General features: G+C 37.5%; 1 protein-coding gene across 1 annotated transcript in view; it reads right to left on the reverse strand.

Moving 5' to 3' along the window:
- Smp_180150 (DNA-directed RNA polymerase, putative) overlaps positions 1–18,943 on the reverse strand; it is a gene marked incomplete at both ends in the record, with an annotated part of 70,337 nt that overhangs the window by 48,903 nt on the left and 2,491 nt on the right. The window contains 5 exons of the mRNA XM_018791936.1: positions 514–783; positions 2,884–3,004; positions 7,562–7,694; positions 8,164–9,399; positions 12,098–12,201. Coding sequence (XP_018644846.1) covers positions 514–783; positions 2,884–3,004; positions 7,562–7,694; positions 8,164–9,399; positions 12,098–12,201 — 1,864 coding nt within the window. The remainder of the gene's footprint in view (positions 1–513; positions 784–2,883; positions 3,005–7,561; positions 7,695–8,163; positions 9,400–12,097; positions 12,202–18,943) is intronic.

Genomic DNA, 18,943 nt, shown 5'->3' on the forward strand with positions numbered 1-18,943 from the left:
GTAGTAGTAGTAGTAGTAGTAGTAGTAGTACAATTTCCCATTCAGGAGACTAGCATCTGCAAAAATGCTGCGTTTTAACAACGGACATCAAACACCGAGAGGTAAGGCATTTAAACTCCAGAACTAACACATCAAGAAGTAGTCGCAAAAAGACTGTGTGTAATTGGTCTTAATTTGTTGTTTACTGGGTTCTGAGGTTCCCTTGCTAGATCGTCAAGACCACTACTAATCTAGCTTCCTTCTCAAGCACCTCAAGAAGTATCCCTCCATGGTGTAGGTAACCAGAAAGTAACAACTGCCCACACACGTCTAACAGCACTCGAACTAACTTTGAGGTATAAGACTACTAACAATAAATGATTTCAATGTGAAAAACCAATTAACAGAAATCAAGTGCATGTATGGTAAACATCTTTAAGTCAGAATATTTAAAAGAAAAACAATCAACTTTGTCATAATATAAAACCCTAATTTGCAAATGTGAAAACAAAACTATAAAGAATAAAAGCTAACCTCTATTTCAGAATCATTCCAGTAGATAGATGCAGTCACAGGATATGACGGTGTATGAGAGTTCAAAATTTTTACAGATTTCCTATCATTCACATCAGTAGTCTGATTTGGAAAACAATCACATAGTAAACTAGATCGTCTGATCGATTCAACAGAATGATAACCATGAGATCGTAGTTGTCCAACCTTAGGTGAACTAACAGAGTCATCTTTATCTTCATCTGCAAGTGCACTTGTGGACGCTGACGTTGGAGAACTGGTGTAGCCAATCTATTTAAATAAATTTGAAAAAAAGACTAGTTAAAGTCAGAAGTAAGATCTAATAGGAACATTTTCGGTAATTAATGAATACTAGAAATAGTTTTTGGTCAAGTAGTCGTTTTTTATGGCAAACTTTTTCCAAGATGAAACACAAAACACGCGATCATATGTCTACACATATATGTACATACATTTTTTCTTAAGTATTATGAAAATACAAAATAACACTTGGTGGAAATGTTTCCATACAAATATAATTACATTACGCAGATTATTAGAAGTATATTAAAACAAGACGGTTCAGTGCGTAATAAAAATAATTCGGATGAAATGCCATGGATTGGTACTGCAGTTTTTCCATACCGTCATGGCACAACTGAAGAACTCCAAAGAATCTTAAAACAACACAGAATTAAAGTATATCTCAAAACAACGGACACACTTGGAAGTACTTAAGTCCAATTAAAAGAAAAAATCCCATTCATGTCTACACAGAACTGAGCCTACAAATTAGGTTGTGTCGATTGTGATGCCTTCTATATTGAAGAGTCATCTCGCGAAATCTTGACTCGTGTCAAAGAACATATTAAGTACACAAAGAAACCTAATAATCCTGCAGAATTGGATAGAATTCAAATTAAATCGGCAATAGCAGCTCACGCTATTTTCAACGACCATCAAATCGATTTCAAAAATATCAAAATATTACAAAAAGGCTTTTCCAATTACAAAGAAAGGATAGTAGCTGAAGCGTTCCATATAATGCTTAATCCTACTTCTGTCAATAGAAAGGAAGGCCTTACCATACATCCTATTTGGACTATCTATCCTAGCCACCTAGTCGGAAATTATTTACAATTCACACTATTACCTTACCAATTGGACTCTCTCCTTTCTCACCATAAAAGTCACACAATTTTCATCCTTAACAGTGCACATATACATACACACAAATTTACATACATGTCGCTTATGAATCAGCTTGACCGAAATGACATGACATTGATTTTTTCAGACCTGTTTTTTGATTGATCACATAATATTCTTATTGTTCCGTTGTTCTATTTAAAATTGGATTAATTTTAATCTGGTTATTTATTCTCTGAAGAAGTGGCATACAGTGAGTCACGAAACATCAAAATATCTGATTTTTCTACTCATTGGGATATTACAATCATATTATTTATTTATAACAATCTACCCAATGCTCTGTTTATTCGAAATTATCAAATCAGAGCTTGGTAATGATACCTTAACTATGATAGTTTTTGTGATTTTCAAACCAGGCATTGTCAAAAGCGAGAAGCACAGCTAGATGACCATCAGTTTGACTCGTGGTGTGATTGTAGAGGCACATAATGTGAACATATAAGCTCCGAATTAGGACGAAATAGCTACTCAGTAAGTCTGTCTTAGTTTTGAATGGATTGTTTAGTTGACGTCATTTCATGATGCACGTTATTCTTAAAAAGGAATGAACTTATTCGATGGGAATTAAGATATGGTATCGAATGCAATTTCTTTTAGAGATATTATTGATTCTTTACAACTGTGGTACGGCAAGTCTCTAATTGCGAACGACTGAGATTCTTTTAATACGAATGAGATCTAATGTGAGCTCGATAGACCTGAAGACTGGTACACAACACTTTGATAATAGTCCTTAAGGTGCTGGAAGACATGAAAAAATCAAGTGATAAGGAAAACCTGACATTCAAAATGAATAGTCAAATTTGTGATGGAAAATCTGTGTAAATATGGCAACAAAGAATAGCCTTAAGACAGCAAAACTATCAAACCAAAAGTAGAGGGTATAGACGTTTACGTAACTGAAAAATTAGTACAGCCTAGTAGCTCTATAGGGTAGCATGTGAATAAGAATGTAAAGCAAAATCCTGTCGCATGGTGTGGTATAAAAATATCAGAAATCAATTGTAAAAGAGATGTATTAGATTTGGGAGGTATAATACTATTCGGATTTCTAAACTGGAAGATATGCAGTTCAAACTTAACTAAATAACTGGTCATATTTCTTGATAAAAAATATATTACACAGAACAGTGATCACGATAGGATACAAAATAAAATGAAATATCGAATGATACTCACTGAATCACCAAGAATGTGTCTAATACGCCGAAGATGTCTAACGGTTCGAACTATTTGCGAACTTGGTACATTGTAAAGATTCAATGGTTTAGGATGAGGTAAGAAGGAATCAGCGACAGGGCTACATTTTACAGTGAAAGATTTGAAAAATATAGGTGAACATTGAAATTTACACAGGAGAAAATTATTTCATGGTAACTTTAATTTAATAGGCAATTATAAACAAAATGAACCATTACATTCATTATCGTTACAATAAAATTTCTTAACTGAAATAAAACTTTTGACTAATAAGCAATTTCAATAGTTGAGATCATGAATCAATTGAAGCTAGACCACTATGAAAAACCTGGAAGCACTGGACATTAACACCGTTGGATGCTGGCTCAGTGGTTCTAGAGGTTAAGCCTGATAGGTCCTGGGTTCGAATCTCGCGAGGTGGATTGTGGATGTGCACTGGCTGGAGAGTCCCACAATAGGATGAAACGGCTGTCCAGTGCTTCTAGGTTTTTCATAGTGGTCTGGCTTCAATTGACTCATGATCTCAACTATTGGAATTACTATAATATCCACAAAACCCCTTCTGATATTAATAAGAAGTTATTAATGAAGGTCCTTGAACAAAGCTTATGTGGCTTTCATTGCCCTTCACCCATCCCTTCTAGCTTTTTAAATACCTAGGAAAATGGTCGTGACATATTTAAATATTAAGCCGAAATGTTATGGAACAATTCCACTGAGGTTATCCCAGCACCAACAAAATGAAATCGTTGGTTCCGAGTTATGCTTATTGACTTGCAAAGGACCAGGATATCGATATATCAATATTCCTTTGACTGTTTGTAACTTGAAATAAACTGTTCTCACAGATAAACTATTGTAGTGTTTGAGGTAAATAGTGAAATTAAGTAACAAGTAAGGTGCTGTTTTTGTAATTCAATGAGATTTTATTGAGGATCTTACTTTGAGTAAGGGGCGGTTACATCATAGTTCACATTGACTTTTATGATCACCCTAACTAACAACAAAAACTGTTTGCTGAAAAAGAATAGATTCAAAAATCTGATATAAAATGTTCGCTAAAAAAGAATCGCAAATAAAAGCAATGACTAGAAGAAAACAAACCTATGAAGGTTTGACAACAGTCGTTTATTCATGAAGATTTAAATAAACCATCGGTCTGTTCAAGAATATTATGCTTTGTAGTATTGTATCATCCTATAATACGCACCATATATATATATATATATATATATATATATATATATACCCACATGTCCGGAAATCAATAAAGAAAACACGATGAAACCCTGTTGCTTATCCATAAATAGTAACAATAACACCACCCTCATCAACAACAAACGAAACGGAATATTGTAAAAAAAATCCTCTCTATCCTAGAAACAATTATAAAATAAATGAAAGTTCTTTTTTCGAGGAAAAATGTATGAACGTAAATAACACAAGCGGATCAGATGACCAGTCAATCGACAAGGGGTTGAAAAAAGAAAGAAAGAGGAGAAAGAAAAGAAAATTACAGTCAATAAAACAGCAAGACAATGCTAACAAAATGGATATATATATCTTAGTTTACACAGAGAATGGAAATAGTTGAACTATATTTCTGAGCCGATATTTCTTTTTATGAAATGAAATATTTTCTTTTTAAAAATTTTCACCAAGAATACTATTGCCAAACTAAGTTGTGCAAGTCTATTCCTAAACTACACACAATATACCATTGGTTTTCAATAACATGTATTGAAATTACATTTTAGCTAACATTTACTAAGTTGATCATCATTTTATGAGGGTTGGTGATAAATACTGTTACTATCCGGCTGCCGAGATCAATTTAAGTGAAGTAGAGTTGAAAACTATAACTTACTGATTAGCATTCACGTTGTGTGAACATCGAGCTACAACTTCAATACCAATGGATAATATAAATATGTGAGGAAATGACAAGAACTTAAAGACTTTATCGTTGAAAAAAAGTATAACTCAGAAATTCATCAAGCAAACAGTCAGTAGACTGGTCGAATTAAATATAATTGTAAAGATAACAATAACCAGATACGATTTTAAATCCTCATAAGTCTTCATCAATATCAAATTAACAAGAAGCAGTGTATAATATAGAGAAAATAGAAAGTGAGGAGAAAAAGGATGAGCGGAGATGAAGAATAAACAAGTATGGAAGAATTATTAGATAGAAGAAACCAGTTTGAAACATATTAATTGAAAAAAAACGTCACACCATTTGTAATGATAACTCGAATCCTCCCATCGATGTTTTCGACTGCAATTGATCGGGCTGGGACACAAAAACATCCAACTGACGAGTGTCAAATAATATGAGACGCTAGTCCTGGATTCCACCGCTAGCTATCACCTATTTCTGCTAATAATGTTACCGTTTTCATAGGCTGATAAATCTTAGGAAACATCAGACAACTGGGGAAACTGCATTACAATGGTTTAATACAGTCTTCCTTCCACATATTGACAAACTCAACGAATTCAAGATAATTCTCAACAACAAGTTCAAAGCCTTACAAGATCTACTCAAAGATGATCAAACTACTATGAAAGACAAACTGGAAAGGGATCAAAGAAGCGCTAACTTCAACGTGTAGGAAACTGTCGAGCCGCAACAAGCATCATCATAAGGAACAGATCTCTATCGAAACCTTGGACAGGATTCAAGAAATGAAGAACAAGGGGACAGCAATTTACAACAGTCGGACAAGAACAGAAAAACCCAATCCATAGACAGAGTACACAAAATAAAACAAGAGACTGAAAAGATGCATTATAGCCGACAAGCAGAAATACATGGAAGACCCAGCAGCGACAGTGGAAAATGCAGAAACAGAACGGAATATCAAACAACTATATGACACAACGAAGAAACTGGAAAGGAAATATAGTAAGTAAACCAGAGAGATCAGTCACGGACAAAGAAGACAAGACAATCACTGAGATTCAAGAACAGAGGAAAAGATGGGTAGAACATTTTGAAGGACTCTCTAATGGACTAGCCCCACTGAACCAACCAGACATCGAATCACCACACACACACACACCTCCCTACACCTGTCACTCCACCAACGATCGATGAAACCGGAATGGCCATCAGACAAATCAACAGTGAGAAAACAGGAGCACCTCATCACACACCAGCTCAAGCACTGAAGTCAGATATACAAGTAACTGCAAGCATGCTCGACGTCTTATTCAGCAGGATTTGGGAGGAAGAACAAGTCCCAACAGACTAAAAAGAAGGATATATCACCAAGATATCAAAGAAAGGAGATCTGAACATATGTCAGAACTACACACGTATCACACTACTATTGACACAAGGAAAAGTTCTCAACAGAGTGTTACTGAACAGGATGAAACATTCAGTAGGCGTCCAGCTTCGAGATCAACAGATCGCATTCCGTAAGGACCGGTCGTGCACAGACCGAATCGCAACACTATGGATCATTGTTCAGCAATCGATTCAATCGAGGTCGTCATACATAAAATTCCTTGACTATGAGAAGGAGTTCGACAGTGTGGATAAAAGAGCCTTATGGAACCTTCTCCGACACTATGGAGTGATAAGCCGAGAAGATCGTCAACATCAAACGGAATTCATACGATGGACTACACTGCAAAGTCGTGCATGGAGGACAGCTGACGGACGCAGTCCAAGTGATGACCGGTGTCAGACAAGACTGCTTCCTCTCACCCTTTCTCTTTCTTCTACTGGTTGACTGGATTGTGAAGATCCCCACATCTCAAGAGAAGCACGGAATACAATGGACATCTTGCATGCAACTAGACGATTCGGACTTCATACGTCACCTAGACAACTTGTTCCATACACACCAACAAATGCAGATCGAGATAACCACTGTAGCAGCAGTGACCTCTGCATTAGTAGGTCTCAACATACACAAGGGAAAAAGCAACATCCTCAACTACAGCACGGACAACACCAACCCAATCACACCTGGTGGATTAGCTCTGCAACAGGCGGAAACTTTCACATACCTGGTCAGTATCATCGATGAACAAGGAGAATCTGATGTGAATGGGAATGCCCAGATTGACAAAGCAAGGTGGCATTCCTACAGTTGAAGAACATATGCAACTCAAAACAACGGCATGCAAGCCAACATCTTAGAATCTTCAATATGAACGTTAAGACAGTTCTATTGTACGGAGCTGAATATACAATCACAAAATACAAGTATTTATAAACAATTGTCTACACAAGATATTATTCAATGTCAGTTGACCAGATACCATCAGCAACAGCCTACTGTAGGTGAGAACAAATCAGCTTTCAGTTGAAGAGGAAATTAGGAAAAGATGTTGGGGGTGGATAAGACATACGTTGTGGAAATCATCAAGCTGCATCACGAGGCGGGCGCTAACTTGAAGTCTTGAAGGGAAAAGGAAAAGAGGAAGACCAGGGAACACATTGAGTCGGGAATTGGAAGCAGACATCAAAAGGATGAATAGCAACTGGAAACAAGTGGAATAGATTGCTCAGAATAGAGTTTTATGGGGAATCCTGGTGTGTGGCCCATGCTTTTCGAAGAGGTGTAACAGGAGTAAGTATGTAAGCAACATGTTGATAAGCTGAATTGAAAAAGAACGATAAACTGCAACAACTTACCCTTCAGAAGTGGAAATATATTGGGATGATGTCACAGGTGCTGAAGATCGCATAGAAGGATTCACATAACTTTTCTTCGTTCCTGGTCGATTTACTATTGATGGAGACATTTTTGTAGGACTTGGTGAAGATGCTACCGTAGGTAAATAAAATAGATCAATTATGCATCACTTGTAACTTTAACATTCAATATGCAAGTAAGGACAATCATTTTCCTAAAATCACCATGTGCAAGGAGTAAAAATGCTTAATGTAAAATACTAGTTTTGTATGTTACGAAGATGTTTTTATGAACCAACCAGAAATAAAGTAGTCTCAGACATTAATACGTGTTGCATCGAAAATAGTCTTGAGTACACTTGTTGACATCATATCTGAACAATGCACAGATTTGAAATACCCTTTACGCTCAACAGCACCTAACATACTCAACAAGCTTAAAGTTTGACTACCTACTATAAGTTATGTATGCTAATTGTCTCCTAATACAGCAAAATACGTACATTAAATCAAAACTTCTTTCTGCATTTTAAACATCAAATATAGTATTTATAGACAGATAAGTAAATGTACTTATGAACATATCAGCGAGTATTCCTTACTTGAACAAGGAAAGACTGATTCAGGTGTTCTATTTGTCTCCAAATCTGAATATGTAGTTGAAATATTCGGTTCAGAATTGATGGTGGGCTTTGTACACAAACACGAGTCATCTCCATCCGATAATACAGGTGAAGGGACGTTTAAATTAGAGATTGTAAGCGTGGACACTACAGGAACATAAGGACTTCCAGTCATCCCCATTCCAACATATGGTTGTGGAGAACAGTGCATTCGAATCAAACTTGAAGGACTGTACACAGTCGAACCAGCTGCAGCTCGAGTAACAATATTACCTGGTCCCAAACGAACTATATCTGTGGCCGCTATGTTGTATGTAACATTTGTAGAAGATAAAGATGGGGTATTCGTTGGACTAGGAACATTTGAACATGAAAAGAAAGAACTTGATTGGGAATGAGATGACACAGTATGTTTCACGTTGGTGGGAGACGTACAAGCAGATACCGATTGATAAGGCTTGGTTGAAGGAATACTTTTTTCGACCGGGTTCGAATCCGAGTTTTCTGACACAAGATTTGGTGAACCAGTGGCGAAAACAAGTCCACCAACACGAGTCATTTGAGCAGCAAGGGAAACACGACTACTGTTAAGATGATGCCACGTGAGTAGGTTATCACGAGATGTGGTGCACTGCGATAGACGAGGATTGCAATGAGCAGTATGGGTAGGAGAAATAGGAACATGTGATTGGTCATGCGCAGCAGTTGTACCGGGACTTCGAACAAGGTTAACAGATTGGCTAGAACTATAGCATACAGGTCTTCTAGTCCCTCGTGGAGAAACACGACAAACGTGAGGGTAAGGAGAAGTAGGATGAGTGGTTGAAAAGTTCGTATTCCTTGAGTGTGAAAATCTGTAGTTGGGATCTGGTACCAAACGTTTCTGATTACAGCTGGTGGATGATTGATATAAATAGTGCCCAAGTTGATTAGTTTCTGAAGATCCTATTTGAAGCAGTTGATCAGTTGTAAGCCCACCATCGATAGCTAGTCTTGCAACTGCACCTAATTGAGACTCGCATGAACCAATAACAGGAGAACAGGTAGAAGTGTGCTTTGGTTTGTAATTTATTTGCGGACTAGGTTTTTCGAGGGAGCTGTTCTTTACATTAACATTGCGTTGTGACTTCGCAGTGTCTGGAAATGAGCGATATGCCTGTCTATGTATTATTCGCAAATTCTCATGTTCTGATTTGTCTGATGAGAGTTCAGTAACTAAAAATGAAGACGAATGATGTACGTTGAGAGAGAAATACATACACATTTAAATGAATAAAAACTATTAATAAACCAGCATGATTTCTGAAAACCAACAATTTAAACTAAACAATAGGTTGGTATGAATCGGATTAAAATAAACATAAAATGGATTCACAAAAGCAACTAATTCGTGAGATGTGATAGAGACACTATTGCTACTTCATTGAGGTTTCCTCGCGTGGGTTCGAATCCCATCCCCGTCGCCACTGATAAGTCTTGTTGATTGAACCCTATACTCGGATCCTAAGCTAGTCTCGTAACCCCCAAGCTAGAACTACACAGAAACTTGAACACGAGAGAAAAGGCGCGAAATATGTGAGATGAACTTTACTCCAAAGGTTTATTTATGTACAGAAAATATAGGGTTTTTATAGTATTTTAGAAGTCCTTGGGTTTTCCTGAAAATTCTGGAATGCTACAAAACATAGTAGCAGTGTAGTAATCAGCCGATCAGAAAATCTACATGTGACTTTTCATTTTTGTGATGTTTCTGGCAAAACTTCTAGTCAAACGCTGATTGGATGAAATGCTTTTTTATTTTTCCTGAGCTTGTCATGTCTATTGCGAGAAATTTTCAGGATCGCCTCAACAACAACATACAATCAGTGTAAAAAAATACTGTAGTGAAACATCTTGAAAAACACTTCAGATGGCCTAAGGTTACGCGACATTTCCTCAGTAATCTAAAAACTTTTCGAGCAAAGGATTAAAATCGGAGTTTACACACCAAACAAACCTCAGAAGCATGCGACGAACTAAGGCAAAGTAAACAAATATGTTCTAAAATCTATAATGATGATCTCAAATCTCTAATAACATTAAATGAGATATTTACTCACGGTATAAAGCGTTGAGGAGAGATCAAGGATAAGATTACGAGTCAATTTAGCATGAAATTCGCTGAGTATAACATTCAATTGTATTCTGAGAATTTCAATTATGGATTCATTCAACATGACAGTTGGTCAATATAACATTGTCTTCAGTTACATTTATTTTAGGTTTGACTAATAATCCTTGAGAATTAAATCTATACACAAATGAGTGTATTGAGATGTTTCGGAAATTTAGTATGCATGTAAAATAAATTAATCCACTTTTTATGTTCTCTCTCTTGAGCCGAGTCATACTCCATCAGCGTGTTTTCAAGTGGAACAACTGTGCGGCTAGTATCAAGGGATACATGGAAGTGCTTACAGGTAATATTTAACCAGAATACCGAAAAGGAATTAGTTTTCCCCTTCTTATCGATGAAAAGTCAGGGTCATAACAGAATGGGTAAAGAAGAACTAAATATGGGATGGATACGCAGTATTGTTAGTAATCATTAACGCCTGTTTAATTGTAAACAGGGTGAATGTGGCTTTGATTTATAAGTTTAAATACATACATAAAACAAATTAAAAACGATCGGAATCGATTATTAATTTCTGTTTATTTTGTAAATTTCCAAGGGACTCCTGACGTATATTCTCCAGGTAATAAGGAATTAAAATTCTTAACAATAAAGTATTCGTTTCACAGCACATAAAACATTAGTCGTTAGTGTGATAAGATTCTAAATGTATGAGTGAAATCCAACGGTATATGACGCAAAATTACTCACTGGATGATGATACAACTTTGCCTAAATGTTAAGGACATTATTGGACTGTAACTTAGAGGTTCAAATTCAGCTTTATCTTAAAAGATTTTGGCAATCGGATGCTATTGCTAGTTTTTCTAAAATAAATACACTGCACAACATACTTAATGAAAATATTTAGAGTTAGAGCTCCCTTCACTCCTTAATTAAGCATACGTATATATTGGAAGTGGTAAGTCGAGACCAGAATAACTAATGGAATTGGAATCAAAATAATCTTGAAAAAAAAGGACTGACAAGTCAAAAATCAACTTTCCAGTAACCTTTAGAACTGTACCGTTAAAATTTGCAAAATGCTTGTTCAATTTGTGAAATATACTGTCCTGCATACAGTTAAAGAATCCCACCACAGAGTTGTCTGAAAAACAACTTGAACTATGCGTTTGTACTTTCCAAGATAGTTAAAGAAAAACCCCGTCCAAATCATGAAAGGTGTGATTTAATAAATTATTTTTTTAATTTGTGAGATTACTGCTTTCTTGAGAAAACAGACTATTTCACGCAACTTTCTTTTATAAAATTTCAATCTACTAAATAATTCATTATGCCCTGAATGTGTTATTACTCTACCTGATTAGTTAGTTCATGGGAGATTTCGTCCGCCTACATGCTTCAACCCAAATACTAGAAAAATTAGAAAGTCAAGGGAATGAACCCAGACGTTTAAGGGATATTTTATTGTAGAGATAAAATTTGAAAATCATAGTGATAAGCGCAATACGACAAACCAATAGAACTAGCTATACAGAATATTATGGTTTCAGGAAAAAATGAAAAGTGGTAAGGTATTTTTAGAGTTTTTTTTATCACAGTTTTAATACATATGTTTAACAGTAACAACGAAATTGACTTCATCCAAATGGTGATTGCTTACTGACATCACTGGAATTTATTTCCAGTAGCGAAAGGTTGATTTATTGTGAGAAAAGTTACTCTACTTGTTTATATATATATATATATATATATATATATATATATATATAAATCAAATGAATCAAACTGCTTTACCTTTATTTATTGTTTGACAAATTGTTTTGTTACCAACTTCTACTGGGAAGGAACAACATATTTCACCACCATTATCTATCACTTTCAGTTTCAGTTCACCGGAACTAAAATGTATGGAAGTAGATTATGATTAGGACGAAAATTATTTCAATCAAAAGAATACAAAAATATAATAGTTCAAAGTAGCTAGTGGGGATATGACTATCGTGTTGGTATGTAAGTGACAAATCGTAAATCATAAACTCAAAACCTATTCTATATATCAACGTTTAAACAACATGATGAAAATAGTAATAGTATTCGAGACGTAGAAATAAAAGCCAGAAAGAAGACAACCAAGAGATGAAGTGTACGAGGAAATGTTACATTTAACATTTGTACGATAAAGAATGAATCCTTTTAGTTCATATAAAATAATTTTCCAATTAAACATTAAGAGTATCTTGTAGACCCCAATCAGAAACTTTTTACCTCAAAACACAGATCACATCAACAATTAATGAATACATTCACTTATCCCATGTTAGGGTTTGCCGCAGCCTTTATTTTAAACAACATAAGTTAAGCATTGGTCGTACATGTCCTAGGGATTCAAGTAAACGTGAATTTTTTATTATCTCAGTTACCAAGTACATATTTGTGTACTCGAATTCGGTCCACACCCCAAGAGTGAAAACCAGTGATACTACCGGGTTCATCGAACCAAAATAGGTCCACAACCTTGTCAACCGACCGACTACTTTAACCGGTTAATCAAAATCAGAATTCAGAATAGCTCAATACGTGATTTCCTTCTATATGGAGGATGCTTAAAGGAGACTAATGACTAGATACTAGCATCCTACATGCGTCTTGTGCTTTTATAAGCCAGACTTTACAGCCATAAATAAGTACAGTACAAACTCCATCTTTGATAGGCAGACACAAATCTTTCCTATACTATAAGTGTCGGAGTCAGCAAAAGCTAAATGGTTTTTCTATATCCAAGCTGAGATTTTGTCAGCCCTCTCCTGGTTGGAGACAGCCAAGATAATTGAAGTGTTCAAAGCATACCTTTTACGATCAGACTAGGTGACAATGCATACCAATGCTGAAGTAACATTTCTGATTCAGTAAGAGAAAGATGTATATTTTTCGGCGGTCGCTAAACGGTACTACGTCATCTATGCACTCGAATTCAGTGAATACTCAAATAGATGGTTAATCTCTGAAAAAACAATGGCAGTCGCCTAAGGAAGTATAGCAATGGTAAGATTCACTAAAAATTGAAAGTGGATAATTTTGACAAACATCACTTGAAGCAGTTGACTTAGAAATCAGTTGATCGTAAGCTCTGAATAAAGCAGTAATACTTGGGTAAATATTTACGTACTTCTTTGACCAGTCTTCCAGTGACATACACTATCACTATCCCAGTATCTAAAGTACGATAAAGGCTTGACTGGTCAAGCCACTTTTACCATGTCAAAAATGAAGCTAGTTGGAGAACAGTCAAACACCACAAAATGTCAGTCGTGCGTATCATGATAATTCTGAGTTCTAACAGTGCATCTATATAGGATAGCAACAGACATCTATGAACTAGAACATTGACCAAAATTTCTCATTCTAGTTATAAGCTCAACAGTACATCTACAGTACCAAAATTAACATAAATGGTTATTGAGTCTCAGAAAAATAGCACAGGTTTTCTACCAAGATAAGTCAAGTAAAGAAACACACTTAGATTTTTCAAGACGGTTTCTGAAAGGGAATGGGTCGACAGCATAGCATTTCATAATTTTTAATGGTGATTTGGCATAAAGTGCTAACACTTAAAACGAAAATGTTTGTTTCGGAATGAGGTTTCAAGAGACTGGAGATGTCATTTATTGAGATTCAGGAGTTGGAAAAGGCTGCATATAACTGAGAAATACAAACTACTGAAGTGCCAAACAGAAATAGAAAACACGGAGTTCACCTACTCTTGTGGAGCAAGATGTATTGACGGTAGCTGGCGTCTGCCTTTAGCCCGAATATGAGGACATGTCTCAGGTTGGTTATAACAAGCGAAAGAGGGAAACAGTAGAGTTCCATTATTGAACATGGAAGTGGCTGTGATCCCTCGACAAACTCACGTGTTAATTTTAAGGTTGATTGTAGGATCTATCTGAATCTACTGAAAAATTCTTACTCTAACTCCCTAAAAAGCAGAGGCCTTAGTTATTCATGAGGTGAAACCTGGATTTTGTATACGAAGGTATTCCTTATCTTTATATTTATCATGAACTCAATTCACTACTACTTTACTATTATTTAATAAATTTCATATTTGGAAATATTCCTCTTTCTATATTTATTTTTTATTTTACGGATATGCTGTAACCGAAACGATAGTCACAACTATTATGTTTCTCACAAACTCCGTTTTTATTTATTTGAACATAAATATTGGCACAAAGGGTCATCGAATACATATGCACCACAAAAGTTACTTGATTTTTGTGTGGGTTATGATACTGCCAGGGGTCCAAACCGAAGCAGGTGGTTCCCGTAGGGGACACATCCCGAGCCTTCAATGTAGAAGTTTGATCTACAAGGCAGTGGAGAAACGTTAAGAAATGCAGTCCCATGGTAGCCAGTGACCAACGACTGGTTCACACGCTACTTGTTCTTTCAGGATCCTATAGCTCATGTGCACAATTGGTTTGGAACCAAGGTTTTCCAACTCCCTTAAGTAGATCCTCCGTGTCCACCGACCCGGTTAAAGCACTGGACATTCGCTTTTCGTAAACAACACCCCCACAACGAGAGGGCAGTGAGTATAACTTCCTCGGCGATGGTTGTATAAGCGTAGCCATGTGAGAGCATTTCGAGGGAAAGCTGGCTCTCCTCACCCTCGACCGTACCAGGGCATTCGGAGGCCTTCAATCCACTAGTATATCTTACCAACCGTGAAATTGCGATACGATAATGATGAATGTAACCAAACAAACAATAATTATTTTTAAAATGGTCACTGCGGGATATAGATTCTAAAGTTGACTACAAATCAATAGATCCATAGTGATGATTAGTTCATTTTCAGCTAACAGTTTCATGTTATAAGTAAAAATTTTGAACATTGTATGGTAGAGCTAGATTATTTGGAGCATATTGGCTCGTTATTTATTTATTTATTTGAACATAAATATTGGTACAAAGGGGCACCGAATACATATGCGCCACACAAGTCATTTGGTTTGTGTGCGGGCTGTGATACTGCCCAGGTGCCCAGACCCAGACTGACTCGTAATAATTATGAACCCCTACAAAAATGAGATGAAAAATCGGGTCGATGTTTCAAAACAAAATATTAAATATGAATACTTGAAAACTTTCTTGAGTGGAAATTAGTAGAGAAAAACCGTGTCATTTAACTAAAGGACTGTAGGCTAACTATAATTCATTAGATTTTACATAAATCAGTCAGCTACAACGTAGGACCAGGCACATTTATGCATCGGTCCAAGTTGCCATACCTCGTTAGCACAACAAGATGGACACCGGATTCATAGTGGTTAATTTGGTGGTGGTGGTAGTATATAAATTATAGGTTGTATATAAGGATATAGTATAGGAAGGAAGAAAGTTATGAAGCAATTTCAATCTCAAGGTTTAATGGAAGATAAGGAGTGTATACACCTACGCCATTGTGATCGATTCTGAGCCATGTCACACAGAGTCTCCAACCATTGGTTACGATAGTCACGCGGACCCCAACCAGGTAGTCTGCATCTGCCAACATGGCTCAGGCTAGAAGTTAGTGACTTCAAGCACTGATGCCATGTTTTGGTTTGGCCGCCCCTAACTCTCTTCCAAACATCCCCTACACTAGTCATCATAGAGCGTCGTGGTAATCGGTGTTCAGGCATACGTAACATGTGGCCCAACCATCTCAGTCCATGAAGATTCATCACCTCATCAACTGATTTACCATCATTCCCTAATACCCTGCGTCTAACCTCGCTATTACTTACCCGGTTATCCCAGCAGATGCGAGCAATATTTCTAAGGCATCTGTGGTCAAATACTAGTAACCTACGAGTATCTTCTACTCTTAATGGCCATGTTTCACAGCCGTAAAGTAGAACAGAGCGAAGTGTTGCGCAGTATACTCGTCCCTTAATTGATAGACGGATATCTCGTCTTCGCTATAGGTGATGTAAGTTGGCAAAAGCCAAACGAGCTTTTGAATCCGTAATGAGATTTCCTCAGACACCAACCCATTAGGGCTGATCAGACTTCCAAGATAAGTGAAGTTGTCCACGCGTTCGACTACTTCACTCCCTATCCTTAGTTCGGGTGTTGACGCAGGCCAGTCCTGGAGTAACAATTTACATTTGGATGGGGAGAAACGCATCCCAAACATCCTGGCATTATTACTGAGTTCCAACAGAAGACTCTGCATTTTGTCAGCGTCTTCACCAAACAGGACTATGTCATCTGCGTATTCTAAGTCGCTTAGTGGTCCCCCTGGTAGGAGATCAATTCCTGAAAATTCAGTCGACGAGAGTGTTATTTCCAGCAACAGGTCTATAATGAAGTTAAACAAAAATGATGATAGTCGACAACCTTGACGGACACCACTTGAGGTTGTAAAATCATATGACAGTTCGCCATAAGCTCTCACTCGACTGCTAGTGTTCGAGTCAAGAGCCTTCACAAGGTTTATGTACTTCTCAGGTACACCTTTCAATGACAGACACTGCCACAGAACCTCTCGGTCTACAGAGTCAAATGCTGCTTTAAAGTCAAGAAAAACTATCATTGTCTGACGCCGATAAGCGTGTCTGTGCTCTAAAACTTGACGAATGGTGAATATGTGGTCGATACAGCCACGACCAGGTCTAAAGCCAGCCTGATTTTCTCGTGTTTGCAGTTCACGAGTTTTAGTTAGGCGCCTGATAATTATTGAGGCTAGTATTTTAGATGCTATGTTAGTCAGACTAATCCCTCTATGGTTATCGCAGGATGATTTTGACCCCTTTTTATATATTGGGACAAACAGTGATTGTGACCAGTCGGATGGGATTACATCCGTCTCCCAGATTTTAGCCAGAATATTAGTCAACCTAATCGCTAAAATTGGACCACCATATTTAAAGACCTCTGGAGCCAATCCATCAGGACCAGCTGCTCTTCCTCGTTTCAGATTAGTTATAGCCTTTTGAACTTCAAGTAGGGTCGGGGGGGCCTACTTCAATGTTCCATTCAGGTTTTCTGGGAATAGTGGGTAGTTGTGCAGTAGCTGAAGGCCAGCTAAACTGCTCCTTAAAGTGTTCCGCCCATCGTTCTAAACGTTTGGGTTGAGAGCAGATAAGGGTTCCGTCTTTTTCCGAGATTGTCTCACTTGCACTTGACTTCTTAATTCCGGTTTCTTTTATTAGTCTGAATAGTTGCCTGGTGTTGCCTACAGCCGCTGCCTTTTTCATCTCTTTTGCTTTCGTTGCCCACCACTGCTCACGATCGTTCCTTAGACTTTTAGTTAACCTAGATCTAATTTGTTTACGCTCGTCGTCATGTTCAGAGCCTGATGGGATGAGTTTACGCGAATCCATCAGTGAAATAGACTTAGAGGAAATCCACTGGTTTTTTGGAGCCCTATGGTTTAAATTACTAATAGATGTGACTGCTGTTTCCACAGCTGTTCGTATGTCTTTTCAAGCAGCATCTGGGTCAGTCTCGTTTACAGAACTGCCTAGATGTGAACTCAGTTGTTCCTGGAATTCGCATTTGGCTTTCTCGTCCTCCAGTTCAATCCTAATGGGTCTTCTTAGTGTATTTTTCCTGCGTCCATTGAGGCGCAGACAAATGTGCGCTCGTATTAAAGCGTGATCAGAGTCTAAACAAGTATTCCAATACGAGCAACAATCTTCTATTGAGCCTCTCCAACGATGACTGATGACAATATGGTCTATTTGAGTCCATCGTCGGTTTGGTGCAGGTGGTCGCCATGTTAGACGATGTCTCTCCTTATGCTTAAAATTAGCGCTTGCCAAAAATAAACGATTGTCTGAGCATAGTTGCAACAGACGATCACCATTATCGGTTCGTTGAGCCGGAATACTAAAACACCCACCTAAATGTCTTTCTGTTTGATTTAAGCTGCCTACCTGGGCATTAAAGTCACCCGCTACGACTACTATGTCTGAGCGCTTAGCTTTCTGAAAAAGCTCAGAGAGCTTTCTGTAAAAGTCATCTTTTACTTCATCAGGGCTGCAGTCAGTGGGAGCGTAGGCAGAAACGACGAAAAGGCAACGACGTGTGTCCCTATCCTTCCGAGTTCTTACGGAGCCATTTAGCCAGACAGCACACAGGCGACTGTTAACGGGGATCCATTCTAATAGTGCCTGTTCTGCCCTTGTACTTAGTGCTATGCCTACACCTGCAAGTCCACGAGAACTAGCCAACGGGTCGCCAGATACACGGAGGGTGTATTTCGTTGGCTGTCCATTTTGGCGAGGTGAGGTCAAGTGAATGACCACACTAGGATCCTGTATGCGTGTTTCGGAGACACAGCATACATCAATGGTACGAGATTCTAGGGTTTTAGCTAAGGAGGCCTGTTGACCGACTTGACTTAAAGTACGTACGTTGAAGGCTCCAATGTGTAGTTTGGAGCGAGGTTTTAGTAGACCTGGGACAGCGTTTCGCGCACTAGAATCGTTGGCCATGGTGACACTTGAGGAGGAAACCGAAAGAGGAAGTTTAGTGTGAAAGTCAAGGTAGAAGGAATAGTAGGAAGTGAAGAATGAGATTGATTATGAATACAGTGATCTTGAGTGCTGTTTGAGGTATGAGGGCAGTTATCACTTCCCGGTTGCC

The sequence above is a fragment of the Schistosoma mansoni genome, assembly GCF_000237925.1.
Source record: "Schistosoma mansoni, WGS project CABG00000000 data, chromosome 1 unplaced supercontig 0010, strain Puerto Rico, whole genome shotgun sequence".
Lineage (NCBI taxonomy): Eukaryota > Metazoa > Platyhelminthes > Trematoda > Strigeidida > Schistosomatidae > Schistosoma > Schistosoma mansoni.